The 14787-nt window shown below is 39.7% G+C and overlaps 1 protein-coding gene across 2 annotated transcripts in view; it reads right to left on the bottom strand.

The window, feature by feature from the left end:
- The window catches only part of LOC121399355 (caytaxin-like), a 42969-nt gene extending 28564 nt beyond the window's left edge, over positions 1 to 14405 (bottom strand). For both annotated transcript variants that reach the window (XM_041579842.1, XM_041579840.1), the window contains exons 1-2: positions 14083 to 14405; positions 4043 to 4213 (exon numbers count right to left, since the gene is read on the bottom strand). In XM_041579842.1, coding sequence (XP_041435776.1) covers positions 4043 to 4125 — 83 coding nt within the window. In that variant the 5' untranslated portion in view covers positions 4126 to 4213; positions 14083 to 14405. The remainder of the gene's footprint in view (positions 1 to 4042; positions 4214 to 14082) is intronic.
- Positions 14406 to 14787: the final 382 nt, after the last annotated feature.

Below are 14787 nucleotides of genomic sequence, written 5' to 3' on the forward strand. Positions count from 1 at the left end.
AATCCGAAGGGCAAAGAAAGGAAATGAAGAGTGCATTGCGGCTAATACTAACACCAAAAAGTATATTAATAGTAAAAAGATGCGGGTTGAAAGTGTCACTCCCTTAAATAATGGTACCAGTATGGTTGTAACAGATACAGAAAAGGCAAAATGTGCTAAATCAGTTCTTCAGTTCAGTTCTTTCACTTCATAGCTGCACTGATGGCTAAACTCAATGTAGTCAGTGGCTGACTCAGGATATGTTTCATAAAGCTTTAATACAAATTAATGTAAACAAGGCTCCAGCTCCTGATGGCATACACCCGGGTGTAAGAGAGCTTAGTTCAGTTTTAGACCAACCCCTATTTCTGATTTTCTCAGATTCACTTTCATCTGGTATGGTACCTATGGATTGGAGAAAAGCTGATGCCATTTAAATATTGGCCTATAATTGCCAGGCTGAGATCATAATCCCTTTTTAAATATTTGAATGACATCAGCATTCAGTATCAGTTTGACATCTGTGATGGGCAAATTATTTGAAGGCTTGCTAAGGGATCACATTCAAAATTTTGTTATAGTAAATGGCATTATGAGCAGCAATCAGCATGGCTTTATGAAGGATAGGTCACGCCAGACAAATTTGATTGCTTTTTATGATGAGGTAAGTAAGATGCTGGACAGGGGGGGCAGATCATGTGATCTATTTGGATTTTGCCAAAGCGTTTGATACCATGCCCCACAAATTACTTCTTTCTAAATTAAGGTCTGTTGGGCTTAATGAAGTTGTTTGCACATGTACTGGCTACGGGATAGGGTACAGAGGGTGGTTGTTAATGTTACAATCTCTACTTGGAGTAAGGTTCTTAGTGGGGTCCCTCAGGGCTCAGTATTGTATCAACTTTTTATGACACTATCAGTAGAGAAGAGCTTCTACCTCCTCCTTCTTATACTTTCAACCAACAGATGTGATTTAAACAATCACAAATGCAGTTTTATTGGATCCGCCCTACCCTTGGCCACAAATGTTTGTGTATTTCAGTCTGTGGTGTCAGTATATAGGCTTGGGGCTGTGTGTAGTTGTTTACTGTACCTAATCTTCCATAGGTTGCATCACTTACTAATATAAATGTAATATATACATGAAAAATTTTGGATTTTTAGCACAAGTATCTATTTTTATCTTCGAATAATAATAAAACACACACACACACACATATATATATATAGTCGTGTTCCAAGGAATGACGCACTCCAGGACTTCATAATGAGATCAAGCAAAGTGAAGTTTATTTGTCAACGTTTCGGTCCAGTCTGGACCTTTCTCAAGACATGAACATAGTACAGGCTGATAGGGGTTTGAAATCAGCAATACCTAGCTCCCCTACAATTGCTTATGAGCGAGGTACCAGTCTGCGGAATCTTTTGGTTAAAACCGATCCGGTAGAGTGCTACCAAAAAGTTCAGACTAAGTTGGCTTGCCAGTAGGAAGATGGGTTGTTTCAGATGCCATACCTGTACGTCATGTCGTTACATGTGTCCTAGTCAGAGCTTTTTACATCCACATATGGGTAAATGATTTGCCATACGGTCCCACATCACATGTAATACTACACATGTCATTTATCTTATCACCTGCCCATGTAGGCTTTCCTATGTGGGTAAGACTGATCTTACTTTGCCGCTCAGGATGGATGGCCATCGCTCTGCCATAAGTACAGCATTTAGGGATAATTGTACTATGAAACCAGTGGCTAAGCATTTTCTTGAGTGTTACTGAGACTGTTGCATAATGTTTTTCCTTTTAATTGTTTGTAACAATCTTTGATAAAGTGGATAGTTAAGTAACTTTGTTGTGAAGTAGCTACATTTGAACACTTATTGACATTTGGACAGTCTTATGTTTCCATCTGTGAGTGATTTGTCGGTGACTTCATTTCCTGTTTTGCTAAACAGAAGAGTATAAAGCTTTGGTTTTAAATACATGTTGTATCTTTTCTGTTTAACTGCTTTTATTGTTTTCATATTAAACAAGCAGGAATTTAAACAAAGATCAAAGAACAAAGCTATACAATAAGGCACACCTATACAACTTGTTGTGGCTAAATGCACAGAAAGAAAAATAAAATATAGTTTTTAATTGGTGATGCCACCTAAACAATTTACTAGATTACAAACAAGTAAATTAAACCAAAACCAACAACCTAATTACGCTCAGTGAATTTATGCAAGTTTCTTAACCGTACAATCATACAAGGAATGACAACTACTTTTTATGAACACATCAGATTAACCACTATAAGAAAATTATAACTGTAACAAGTCCAGAATACGTGGTTTAAAGCTAGAATCAATTTGGTCCCAGAATATTGACCAAGTTTCAGTAAATCTTCTTTTAAGATGGGGTTCTGCTGATTTAATCCTTATCGCTTCTTGCCAGCAGAGTTGATTTAAAAGGGACTGTATATCTGGTAAAGAAGGAGTGGATTCAGACAGCCAATTTAAGAACAATAATTTCTTAGTAGTGGCTGTAAACAACATAATTAGGTTGTGCAATAAATCACTTAGGGGTTTGGGTTGCCCCTTCAGAACGAGTCCTGGAGAATCTAGATGTAGTAGTGCAAATTTTGGACTTAATTTAATATGGAGCTTAAATTTGAGATTCAAAAACTTCTCCAAGCTGAACCATACGCTGTATACATTAGGACAACTCCAAAAGTAGTGAAATAAGTCTACTTTTTGTTGTTTACATTTCGGACAGAAGGACTGGGAGCCCAAGCTCGATGTCCTTTTATACAATTTACCATAGCCCAAGTGTACCAATTTAAAGTGTTGTACTCTCCAGTTTTCAGACACCAAATATTTGTTATAATTACTAATGGAATGTGAGAGTTGGGAAGGAGTAATTGCTGTTTGTAAATAACTCGACCACTTTTCTGCCACTTTATTAAGAGGATGACATGTTGTATCTTGAATAATTATTGAATAATAAATTAAATCTTTTTTAAAAATTCCAGTGTGCGCTGCTCACTACCAATGGACCTTTAAATATACGATATTGTAGCAGCACCTGGTCGTTCACAGTTCGTTTGTGTGCGAAGGACCCGCTTTGTTTTTTGGTTATATATATATATATATATATAATATTTCTGAAGGTACGCGTATAATTATTCGCAATGGACCAGCACTCCAGTTTCATTAATCAGTAGTGTTTTATTCTAACATCACTGTGCACCCAAGTTTCCGCTAACATTGGGTCCTTTATCATCGTTAATAAAGGCCCCAATGTTGGCCGAAACATTGGATGCACAGTGATGGAGTGCTGGTCCATCATGAATAATTATATATATATATATATATATATATATATATATATATATATATATACATATATATACACATATATATATATATATATATATATATATACACACATATACAGACACAAAATGATTCAAAAACTGGCTGGGTGCTGAGTGGTAGTTTAGCAAGGACATCCACAGCAACTCAGCACTCACAGGACTTGCTTAAAAAAATCCTTTTTATTGTGCAAAATCAACATATTCACACCTTTATCAAAATATTATATATATATATATATATATATATATATATATATATATATATATATATATATATATATATATATATATACACACTATATACGCAACACTGCCATCTAACAAATAACTGTAACCATGCAGGGCTGGCTCAGATCCTCAACCAGATCCGGAGACTTCTTCCTGCTGTGACCTTCCTTTTTCGGTAAACATAGTGAGAGTGTGTGCACAGCAGTAGGGGGCCCTGGGACAGAAGCCCGGTGGGCCCCGGGCCCCCCAGTTCGACCCTGTAACCATGTAAAATCACAAACTGCTGAAATAATAACCCTCAAGCTACTTATCCACCTACAGTTATTGACAAGCCAGATCATGAAAAGCAAAAATAATAAATAATAATGCATATGTTCCCTTTAAACATTCCCTTTCTGTCTTTGTATATTGAGGTAAACATAGTATACTACGTGACAAAAAATAAAATACCATACTATAAAAAGGTAAGTTACCTGGGGAAGTCTTCATCTTGCCATTCCTCTTTCACTTCTACATCCACATTTTCCATGCGCAGAGTGGCCTCTGTGGTCCCCATCTGTATATTTTGTTATTTTGTAGTGTGTATCAGACAGGAACTCATTTATCGTCACTCCACACTACAATGGTGTAGTGTGCCCTGAACCCTACAATAGAATATAAGAAAAGATCATATCTTAATATACATAATACTGTTTATTGTTTTGAAAAATGTTCAGCAAGCCACTTTAGAAGGTCATATGTTTTGTGATTTAAAAAGACCACCCTTTCCCTCTTTGTCATTTGCTAGTACTGTAATTGATTCTGGCAGGGGGATCTGAAACCAACAGAACCAGCCCAGCCATAAGGCAAGTTAAATTTTGTTTTTATACAAGTAATTTTTTGGGACTTTGTATGTATGGACTTGGTATATATACAAAGTCCTGTTCTGGTGCACTCAAAAAACATAAGGAAAAATGCCTGGGTGCTGGTAAAATTGTTGCAACATATTAAGTTTTACAAAAACAATCGCACTCACAGGTCTTGTGAAAAATGAGAAGTGGATTTATTTAACGTTTTAAATTAGATACTATGGGGAACTTTCAGTTTGTTAGAGGCTGAACAGGAAGTGTGAAAAGCAGCAAAACATGTGTTGCAGTGAATAAGTGTCAAGAACAGTGGCGTAACTAGATATTACTGGGCCCCACAGCAAATTATTTTTCAGGCCCCCAAAATGTTTAGAGGTTGACTTGTTTCTCCAATATTTATTGAAATTGTATATGAATTAGGGCCTCATGGGGCCCCTATACCTCCTGGGCCCCCCTGCAGCCGCAGGGTCTGCTTCCTCTATAGTTACGCCCCTGCAAGGAGACATTAAAAAAAATTTGTTTCAGATGAGAGTGCTGGCTGTAAAGTGGGAGGAAGAAAATGAATAGTTCAACTGCTGTGTCTTCTACTAAGTGTACCTGTCTTATAGGAATAAAGTGCCTCTTTTATCTGAGCTAAGGTAAAGTTTGTGAATGAGATTAATTGATTCCACTGTAAGGTTCAAATAAGTACTGTATTATTTGCAATGTCTGGTTCAATTTAGGACAAATTTTTATTTGGAAAGCAATCGTGTCTGCTAGGACTGTTTTGGTAAGCCTTAGGCACTATGTTTGTCCAGGTGCAGTAACCCCTACCAACCAATAGAATGTTTAACATGTTGGGTTAATGCATCTTTGCCAACATGGTGTCTTTTATTACATATGGTGGAAGTTTGCATCAATGAATAGATTTGGACATTAGGTTTTCAGCTAAAAACACAAAATTACCATTGTTTTGGTTTTAAATTATGTCATCTGTAGGTCCTCCTATCACCATAAGAAATACATTTTTAAAGCTGCTCTGATTCTCTGAACACTTTAAACTAATTAATTAATTAATTAATTAATTAATTATTGTATGAAATGCAGAGCAGATCATGATATCATCCATTTGTAAATGGGACATCTGCCATAGACTTCTATATAACCTCGACAGGTTTGAGATGGAGTACTTTTTTATTCAGACAGCATCAGGGTTTAAGAAATCACACACATTTTTAGTTTTTTCTATGAAAGAATGGTGTTTTTCTCCTTTAAAACTCCAACCAGAAAAAAACAGAGTTTTAGTAAATAACCCCTAGCGTCTCTGACAGAGGCGGGCCAGGCCGGCTGGGAGTCCTATGCAGCCCAGTTGGCCAGCTCACTCACGTCCTTCCCCTGTCCCTCGCCTGCACGCATGTGCGGTGGCGTCACTCACGCGCATGCATGGTGGAGTCACGTCGCTGGGGCGCATGTGTCTTTGCATCGCATGAACAGTGACGTCATTCGCGTACGTGCTTGGTAGGTGAGCGGGCAAACTGGGTGGTTGGTGTGTCCGGTCTAGGGGTAGGCAGAAGAGGTAGCTGCCCAGCGCCCCTCAATTGTTGTGCCTTAGGCAGCTGACTCTTCTGCCTACCCCTAGTTCCAGCCCTGGTTTCTGAGATATTAATCATTTTTGGCTCAACATTCTTTCTGAAAGTCAGCAACCCTAGGAGTAAAAGTGCTAAAGACAGGGATGCTTAGGTATACATACAAATAACTTCTGTCAAGCACAACACTTCTTGCATAACTATAATATACCAATAACTGAATCGTGCCTAAACATATCCAGTGCTCCTTTATAACAAAGGCCAATAGAATAGCTTATTCTTGGTCACCAGCACAGACAAAAATAAGCAATTATGGAATGCCTAATCTTTTCATGGTTTATATATAGGAAATTTGTTCTTACCGTAATTTCTCTTTCCTTTGGATCCAAGCAGCAGCACATATGAGATTAATTCTATCCTTGAAAGATAGGACAGTTACACACCTCCAAATAATTAAGTGCCCATAAAAACTCCCCCCTTATCCCCCATTTGTCATTTGTCATTGTCATAAAACAGTACAACATAATTGCACATCAACCATTTATTGAACAGAGGGTGGGAACTACTGCTGCTGCTTGGATCCAAAGGAAAAAGAAATTACGGTAAGAACAAATTTCCTATTTCATTTGCATCCTTCGCAGCAGCACATATGAGACATAGAAAGTAATTCTGCTCTATAGGGAGGGAACTCCCAGACATTGCAGACTGAAGAATCTTTCTGCCAAAATTTACTTCCTGTGAAGCCCAGATGTCAAGCCTATAATGCTTTGAGAAGGTATGCAAACTACTCCATGTAGCTGCTCTGCAAATTTGGTCCGCTGACACTTGACTCCTTTCAGCACAATATGTAGCCATTGCTCTGGTGGATTAAATGAAAACTGGAGGTTAAAGATTTGCTAATTCATAACATAAATGAATTGTATCCCAGATCCATCTGGCAATCGTACATTTTGATGCTTTACTGCCTTTTGTTCGACCTGCAAAAGTGATTTTCAGTTTTTAAATGTGGGTAGATGCACTCAAACAGGTTCCTGACATCACAATGTCGATCAGGGACAGATACATACAAATAAAATTTTTGAACAGTATACCTTACTCCGTATAGACTTGCAAAGATATACCCAATGACTTTGGACCAGTGTGTGAAATGTAATCATGAGGTTGGTTCATTTATGCATGTGTTTTGGAGTTGCCCACTTATCCAGAGATTTTGGGGAGAAGTTCTGCACTACATTTCCAGCACTCTATCTGTCCCGTGCATTATGACTCCACTGATATGTCTCTTAGGAATAGCTGATGACTTAGGGCTTCGGTCCGGTGTCAAGCTCTGCTACCTTCAACTGCTCTACTACGCGAAAAAGGCTATTCTGCTACAGTGGAAATCCACTGCTCCTCCAACCCTTGCCTTTTGGCGTGCATTGGTAAATGACACCCTCCCTAGCCAAAAACTGACCTATATAGCCCGAGGTTGTCCAAAAAAATTTGATACAATCTGGGGCATGTGGCTAGAAATGGAGGGCACCCTGTTCAGATAGTAATGTACAATAATCCTGATTCGAATAGAGACATGTTAATGTACAGCAATGTATAACAAAGGTATGACAATGATATTACAATAGATAAAGTTGTATTTTTATTATTTGGCTGCACTGGCAAAAACAATGCTTGTATGTCTTCTTCTTTCCTTTCTTTCCTTTCCTGTAAAAAGCAAAATGCAAAAATAAATACTTTTAAAAAAAATTTCAGTTTTTCTAAAGAAATTAGATCTCTGTAAATAACTTTTTAATGCTCTTGCAACATCCAGAGAATGAAGCTTCTCCTCTTGCTTGTCCACTGGATTTGGGAAAAAAGAAGGTAACACTATCTCTTGATTAATATTAGAGCTTAAACACTTTGTTCACAGAAGGAGGCCCTGGTACCACTTTGTTACCAACACACCATTTGCTAAAGGTTTTCTGAACCCTTGCGTAAGCCTTGTTTGTAGAAGGTTTTCGAGATTGCAACATGGCTTCAATTACTTGATGTGAGAGCCCATAACTAGTTAGTAAGGGCCTGTCAAGTTCCATGCCGTCAAGCGGAGTCTCTTTAGATCCTTGTAGAGGTACTCGCCCTGAGACAGCAGATCCTTGACCTGCGGAAGAATCCAAAACTCTCCGTGGCTCATTTGCATGAGTAGGGCAAACCAAGCCCTCTTGGGCCAAAAGGGAAGTATTGCAATCACTCTTGCTTGGTCCTCTCTTACTTTCCTCAGTACTCTGTCTATCATTGAGAAGGGAGGAAAAATGTAGGCCGACTTGTAATCCCACATCACTGAAATCGCATATAGACTCTCTGGAGTATCCTGGGCAAACAGCGAATGGAACCTGGCATCCTTCTCGATGCCATTAGATCTATTTGTGGATACCCAAATCTTTTTGTGATCTGCCAAAACACTTGGGTCTTCAAGGCCCATTTTCCGTGCAGTATCATTTCTCTGCTCAGTTGATCTGCCCATACATTGTCCACTCCCCTGATGTGGACTGCCATGATCTGCAACAAATTGGCCTCTGCCCAATGAAGCACCTTCAGAGATTCTCTCAGCAACAATGGAGGGCTGGTCCCCCCTTGCTGATTTATATTGGAGCTGACTGTAGCATTGTCCGTCTGGACCTTTACGGATTTCCCCACAATAGACTCCTGGAAGCTCATTAGTGGCAGGCTCACAGCCTTCATCTCCCTGAAATTTGAGGAAAGCGTCATCTCCATTATGAACCATGTCCCTCAGACTGAGTGGCTGCCTAGATGGGCTCCCCATCCTTTGCCAGATGCATCTGTTGTCAGTACACAACACTTCCTCTGAAGTAGCGACCTGCCTTCTGTTAGTCTGGCAGTCTGGAGCCACCATCTGAGCCGGGATCTGGTGTCTTTCAACAGAATCCAAGATCTGTCTAGAGAAATAAGTTTCCTGTCCCAGTTCTTCAGAAGTTCTTGTTGCAGCAACCTCATATGAAGGCGAGCCCAAGGTACTGCTTCTATCACTGAAGACATTATCCCAAGAACCTTCATCACTTTCCTGGCAGATACGGGTATCGGCTGCCTCAATCTTTTTAAATGGTTTATCAACCTTACTCGTCTTTCCTGGGAAACTGCTAAACTCATTTTCTCTGAGTCTATCAGAAAACCCAAAAACTATTTCATTCTTTCTGGTTGTAGAGTTGACTTTTGGGTATTTACTATCCAACCCAGAAATCGAAGGAGGTTTAGAACTCTGTCTAAATGCTTCTTCAACAAGCTCTGCGATACAGCCCTGAGCCACCAATCGTTCAGATATGCTACTATGACTATGCCTTCTGTGCGGTAGAAAAATTGGCACATGAAAGTAGGCATCTTTCAGGTCTATGTGTCACGTTCGGCACCCTATATACAGAACCCAAGCTAAGCTCCCTGGTCTCTGCTCTCACTTCTGCCTTTAACCGCCGCCTTTCACATCAGGAGGAGCCCTCGGCTAATCGGATGCCGCCAGGTCTTAATAGAGAGAGGAGCAAAATGGTTCTGGACTAGCAAAGGAGCACGATCATCTCACCAGGATCCTGGAAGGAAGAAAACCACCAGGAACAGGCAGGCCGGGCCAGCACAAGCAGAGAATCGTCAGACAGGCCGGAATCGGATTGGAGAGTGTAGAATAGTCGGAGAACAGGCATAGGATCAGGATTGGAGAGATCAGAGTAGTCAAAGATAGGCTGGGTCAGGATTGGAGAAGTCAGAGTAGTAAGCAGGCAGGCAAGGGTCAAACCACTAGAGGATCAAAAGAATAAACTTAGCAAGGCACCTAGGAACTTCTAAATAGAACCTAACAACGGGCAGTGTGCTGAAATCTAAATTCCCCTTTTAAACGATTTGAGGCTAGACCCGTCTTCTACCGGAATTATTGTCCTCTTGGAAAAATGGGCGACTGCCACATATACTTTTGGTGGCACTTCCCATTGCTCAGATTCTCCTTTCTCCATTGGATACAAGAGCTTAAACCTCTTGTTTAAGACTGGAGCCTTCTCTGGATTATTCCACTCCATCTTCATAAGTTCCTTCATAAGTGGGTGCACTGGAAAAGTTTTACTCTTCACATTGCTTTTAATATCCCATTCTGGGTCCTTTGACTGAGACTCTTCCTCGGAAGCCTCAATTCTGCTCTTTTCTCTTTTATCAATTTTGGGATTTTCTCTGTTTGGAAAAGAGCCAATTCCACCTCCTCCTCCAAAGAGGATGAACCAACCTCATTCAGGATCACCAAGTCCCCTTCTGAACGTATATCAGAATCCTGTTGGACATACCCTTTTTTGGACATACTCTGATGTCCCACCTCCTGCAGAGACTCCTTGATAAGCTGCTTAATCAAATTAACGGTGGATACTGAGAGCTGGTCTCCCCTCTCCAAACACTCCACACAGCGCCCCCTCTGGTAATCATCTGGTAGGGGTGCCTCACACTCCCTACACACAATATGTCTGGTCTTCCTGGCTTTCTTTCTAGGCCCTTGGTTCTCCACTTTGTTTGACATCTAAAAGCAAGCAATAACTTTTTTTCTTATATGTATAATTAGATGACCCATACACCAGTACTCTATTACCTATGAAAAAAACTCAGGCAGAATCTCCTTTCACAAATATTTGCTACTTGTTTACACCAGGAGGGTGCTGTGTACCCGCTGTGGCCTTAAATAGGCGGGTTTTCACATTTTCTGGCGCGAATTCGGCATTCATAAGCTCCAATAGGTCACCTGCGCCACAATTTTCTATTGAGCATGCACATGTATTACTTCCGCGTATGAACGCTAGCGTCTGACATCATCACGCTATTGTGCTGTGTTCCACCCAGCCGGCAGACCCCTGCTGCGGGGAATTTCGGCTATGTGGCCCTTAAGAAAAGAAAAGAATCGGCTTCTTGGCACACATTTTCTCATCTGCTCCTGCCGTGGAGGGGATCTGGTGGAGGCAGGCGCAGGGAACTCCCTTTATCCACATCAGCAGGGTTTCTCAAACTTAAAGGTATTTCTTCCTCATCTTGTTCCTAACCGCCCTATCCTGTCCGTTAGGACAGAAAAAAACAATGACGAATGGGGGATAAGGGGGAGTTTTTATGGGCACTTAATTGTTTGGAGGTGTGTCTAACTGTCCTATCTTTCAAGGGTAGAATTAATCTCATATGTGCTGATGCAAAGGAAATATTTGATGGATGGTGGCACCACTGTTTTTAATGTATATCAGGGGGAGTGGCTGTTTACATTAGGAACAGGACAGGGTTTTACAGGTGTGAATATTGCAGGCGCAGTTAATCTAAGTAAAGATACCTTTTACAGTTTACACAAAGTATGCAGTCACAACAGCCAGACTTAAAAGGAGCAGTAACACCAAAAAATGAAAGTATTTTAAAGTAATGAAAATATCATGCACTGTTGCCTTCCACTGGTAAAACTTGTCAATCTTCTGAAACAAAACTATAGTTTATATAAACAAGCTTCTTCGTAACAATTAAAATTGAAAAAATGCTATATGGCACAGCTAAATAGTGGATAACAGATAACACCATTATGTTCTACAGAGTTTATCTGCTATCTGCTGTGTAACCTGAGCCTTTTCTCCTTTGAATGGCTGCCCCCATTGCTACACAGCATTTTATTTCTAAAAACAATAGTAGTGTTTCTATAGCAAACACAGCAGTTATACCAATGCAGGGCAACAGTACATTATATTTGTATTAATTTAAAACACTTTTTTAATGATGTTACTGTTCATTTAATGCAGGGGCCACACAATGTAATTCAGCCTGTGGGCCATCATTTAGCAAGCACTGATCTGTGTATCTACCTATCATCTCTGTGTGACCCCTATGTGCCAGACACAACTGACCTGCATGGTAGTGCAACAAAACTTTTATGAATCTTGGGGAAGATATAAAATGTTGGTATGTTTCGCTTGTGGTTTAAACTTAAAATCAAATTTATTACTAGAGCACCTTAGTAAGGTAAATAATTCAAATTGTTTCATGGTCAGAGAACTGCCTCATGTTCTAGGCCATATTAACCTCCATACCCAATGACACAACCATCTTTTTCTCTCCAGTTCTCTCTAATTTAAGAATTACTACATAAATCCTCTTGGGTTTTCCTTTCAGTAATATTTAAATTATCCCATGTTACTGCAGCAAATTTGATACAGAATTTTCCTATGAAAGCCTGGTCATGTACCTCTATATTTAACTGAATGCCTGAATGTCTACAGAACTTGTGTGCACCTGCTGGGAATTATATGTGCAGCTAATACTTCCCTAACAATTTGAGAACTATTTTCAAACATGATGTGATGGCTGGTGACAAGTTATGAATGACTTTTGCACTTCATTGAATGTCAGTTGCCAATGCTCCAAACTCTGGCGTTAAGAAATATGCACTTATAGTTATGTTGTTTGATTATTTGTTTGGAAAATGATAAAAAAATAAAGTTTGTTGTAATAAATGCTGCTAGGAATAAACTATGAATAAATATATGTAAAGCTCTGCAAAAATCCATCTGCACCAGGACTGTCCAACTGGCAGCCCATGACTCCCCCTTGTATGGGCCCCAAACCTACCTGCTGTGTTTGCTTACCATGTGTAAACTTTAAATGGTATCACTACAGAGATTAACTGCGCCTGCATTGTTTAAACCTCAAATTCAAACTCTAATCCCCTGTATTGTTCACACTTGTGACAACTCTATTGTTCACTCCCCTAAAGCCCTGTACTGTTCATTCACACCTGAGACCCAGACTGAAACTGCCCACATTGTTCACCTGTTCACACTTTGCTCTGTTCTGCCTTCCATATGCTCCCTGTGTGTGCCCTGCTCTGTTTGTGTGTGACATACTTTGCCTGTGTGTGCCCTGCTCTGCCTGTGTGTGACATACTCTGCCTGTAGGTGCCCTGCCTGTGTGTGCCCTGCTCTGCCTGGATGTAACCTGCTCTGCTTGTGTGTGCCCTACTCTGCCTTTGTGTGCCCTGCTCTGCCGGTGTGTGTGCCCTGCTCTGCCTACATGTGCCCTGCTCTGCCTGTGTGTGCCATGCTCTGCCTGCGTGTGTCATGCTCTGCCTGGTATTTGTTCTGGGGGTTTGTTAACATTTGAAAATACATTATTGTTAGGGGCCCTAAGGTGTTAAATCATGTCCTGGGGGTGTTGTGTTATCCAAGGGGAAGAGGAGGCATATGGATTTAAGGGTATGTCTTAATATGACAACTTTTTTCACATATGAGTGATAAGTGATATCCCTGCAGTGAGCACCAACCATTTGTTTTTTTGGTGTGCTACCACAATTAATTTGGATATGATCTTGTGGTAGCATAGGTGTGGTTTAAAGCAGTGAGCACCAACCATTTGTTTTTTGGTGTGCTACCACAATTAATTTGGACATGATCTTGTGGTAGCATGGGTGTGGTTTAAAGCAGGTGTGGTTTAAAAACAGGGAGTGGCTTCCATTATCGGCCCTCCACTTTGTAGGCTGGAAAAATTTCATCCCTCTGTACAACAGAAGTTGGACAGTGCTGATCTACACCATCAATGAACTGGTTATTTATATAGTGCTGCTCCTTGACAGGGCAGAACCTTGCAGCAATAACTAATGAAGTGTTAACAGATCAGAAATAGATTTAATTTACCTGCACTTATGACTGTATGGACTTAAGAAATATGAGAAATCTGTTATTGGTTCTTTATGAAATGTATTAGTTATTTTATTTAATAAATGAATTACATAATTAATTACAGTATATGTTTTTATATTTATTGTAATTGTATTTATGTTGATATATTTTGGTCAAGAATATAATATGGGTCATAAGTGGTGAGTACAAAAACCAATACCATTTTTTTTTTTTTGGTTAATAGCTTATCTTTTCATGAGACTGTCCTGGAGTTTTATCCAAAAAGAACCTCCATATTATTATATATAGGAAAAAAAAAACCCACGTTATATGCATAAACAAACTGTTAAAACGACAACAGAACAAGGAAACATTAAATATTTTTAGGAAGCATGTAAATAACTTCCATTGTCAAAAATATGGTCTTTTTCAAATATAAATCTACCATGCTTACCTCAGCTTTAGTTAATAGTGTAATTATTCCTGTATACACTCTCCCACATAGGGCCACAATGTACTATTACGCTTCTCTCAAATCCTGTCGCATTGGCATCAAATAATAGCACTGGCATCCATCTATTTCTCGGTGCACTCGTTCCTGCAGAGTATTTGAAAATCCAAAAAAGCTTTTTCTTATTTCTGCCACTAACTGATTTTTGCACATTTAAGCCAATGTACATTCCAGCTACAATCTCTTATGGCACAGGCTAATGAAAGTCTTTGCCTGCACACAGAACAGCTGGTACAGGTTTAGTTGAAGCTATTGTGTATGTGCAATGGAGGAGACCAGGAGGCAAGAAGGAGGGGAGGCTTGACAAAATCCTAGCCGTCCTATTTCTGTGGTGAGTCACTAAGGATTGGCTGAGAGCAGGCAGCATCCCTGCAAATGGTACAGATTACATGAGAAGGAGACAGGGTAAATTGCACACTGATTTATTAAACCTTGTGCATCTAACACTCCTGATCATTATTGTCAAAATTATAAAAAAAGCTGCAGGGCAAAAAGGTGAGGGAAAAGTAACCAATTTGCATTTATATAAATATATATCTATATAGATATAGATATATATAGTCCAGAGTGTGGTGCACTAAAAAATGGCAGGCAAAAATGGTAGGCTAATGCCCAGGTGCTAGCTACTGATTTATGTAACATCATTAT

This window comes from Xenopus laevis, chromosome 1S (assembly GCF_017654675.1).
Source record: "Xenopus laevis strain J_2021 chromosome 1S, Xenopus_laevis_v10.1, whole genome shotgun sequence".
Lineage (NCBI taxonomy): Eukaryota > Metazoa > Chordata > Amphibia > Anura > Pipidae > Xenopus > Xenopus laevis.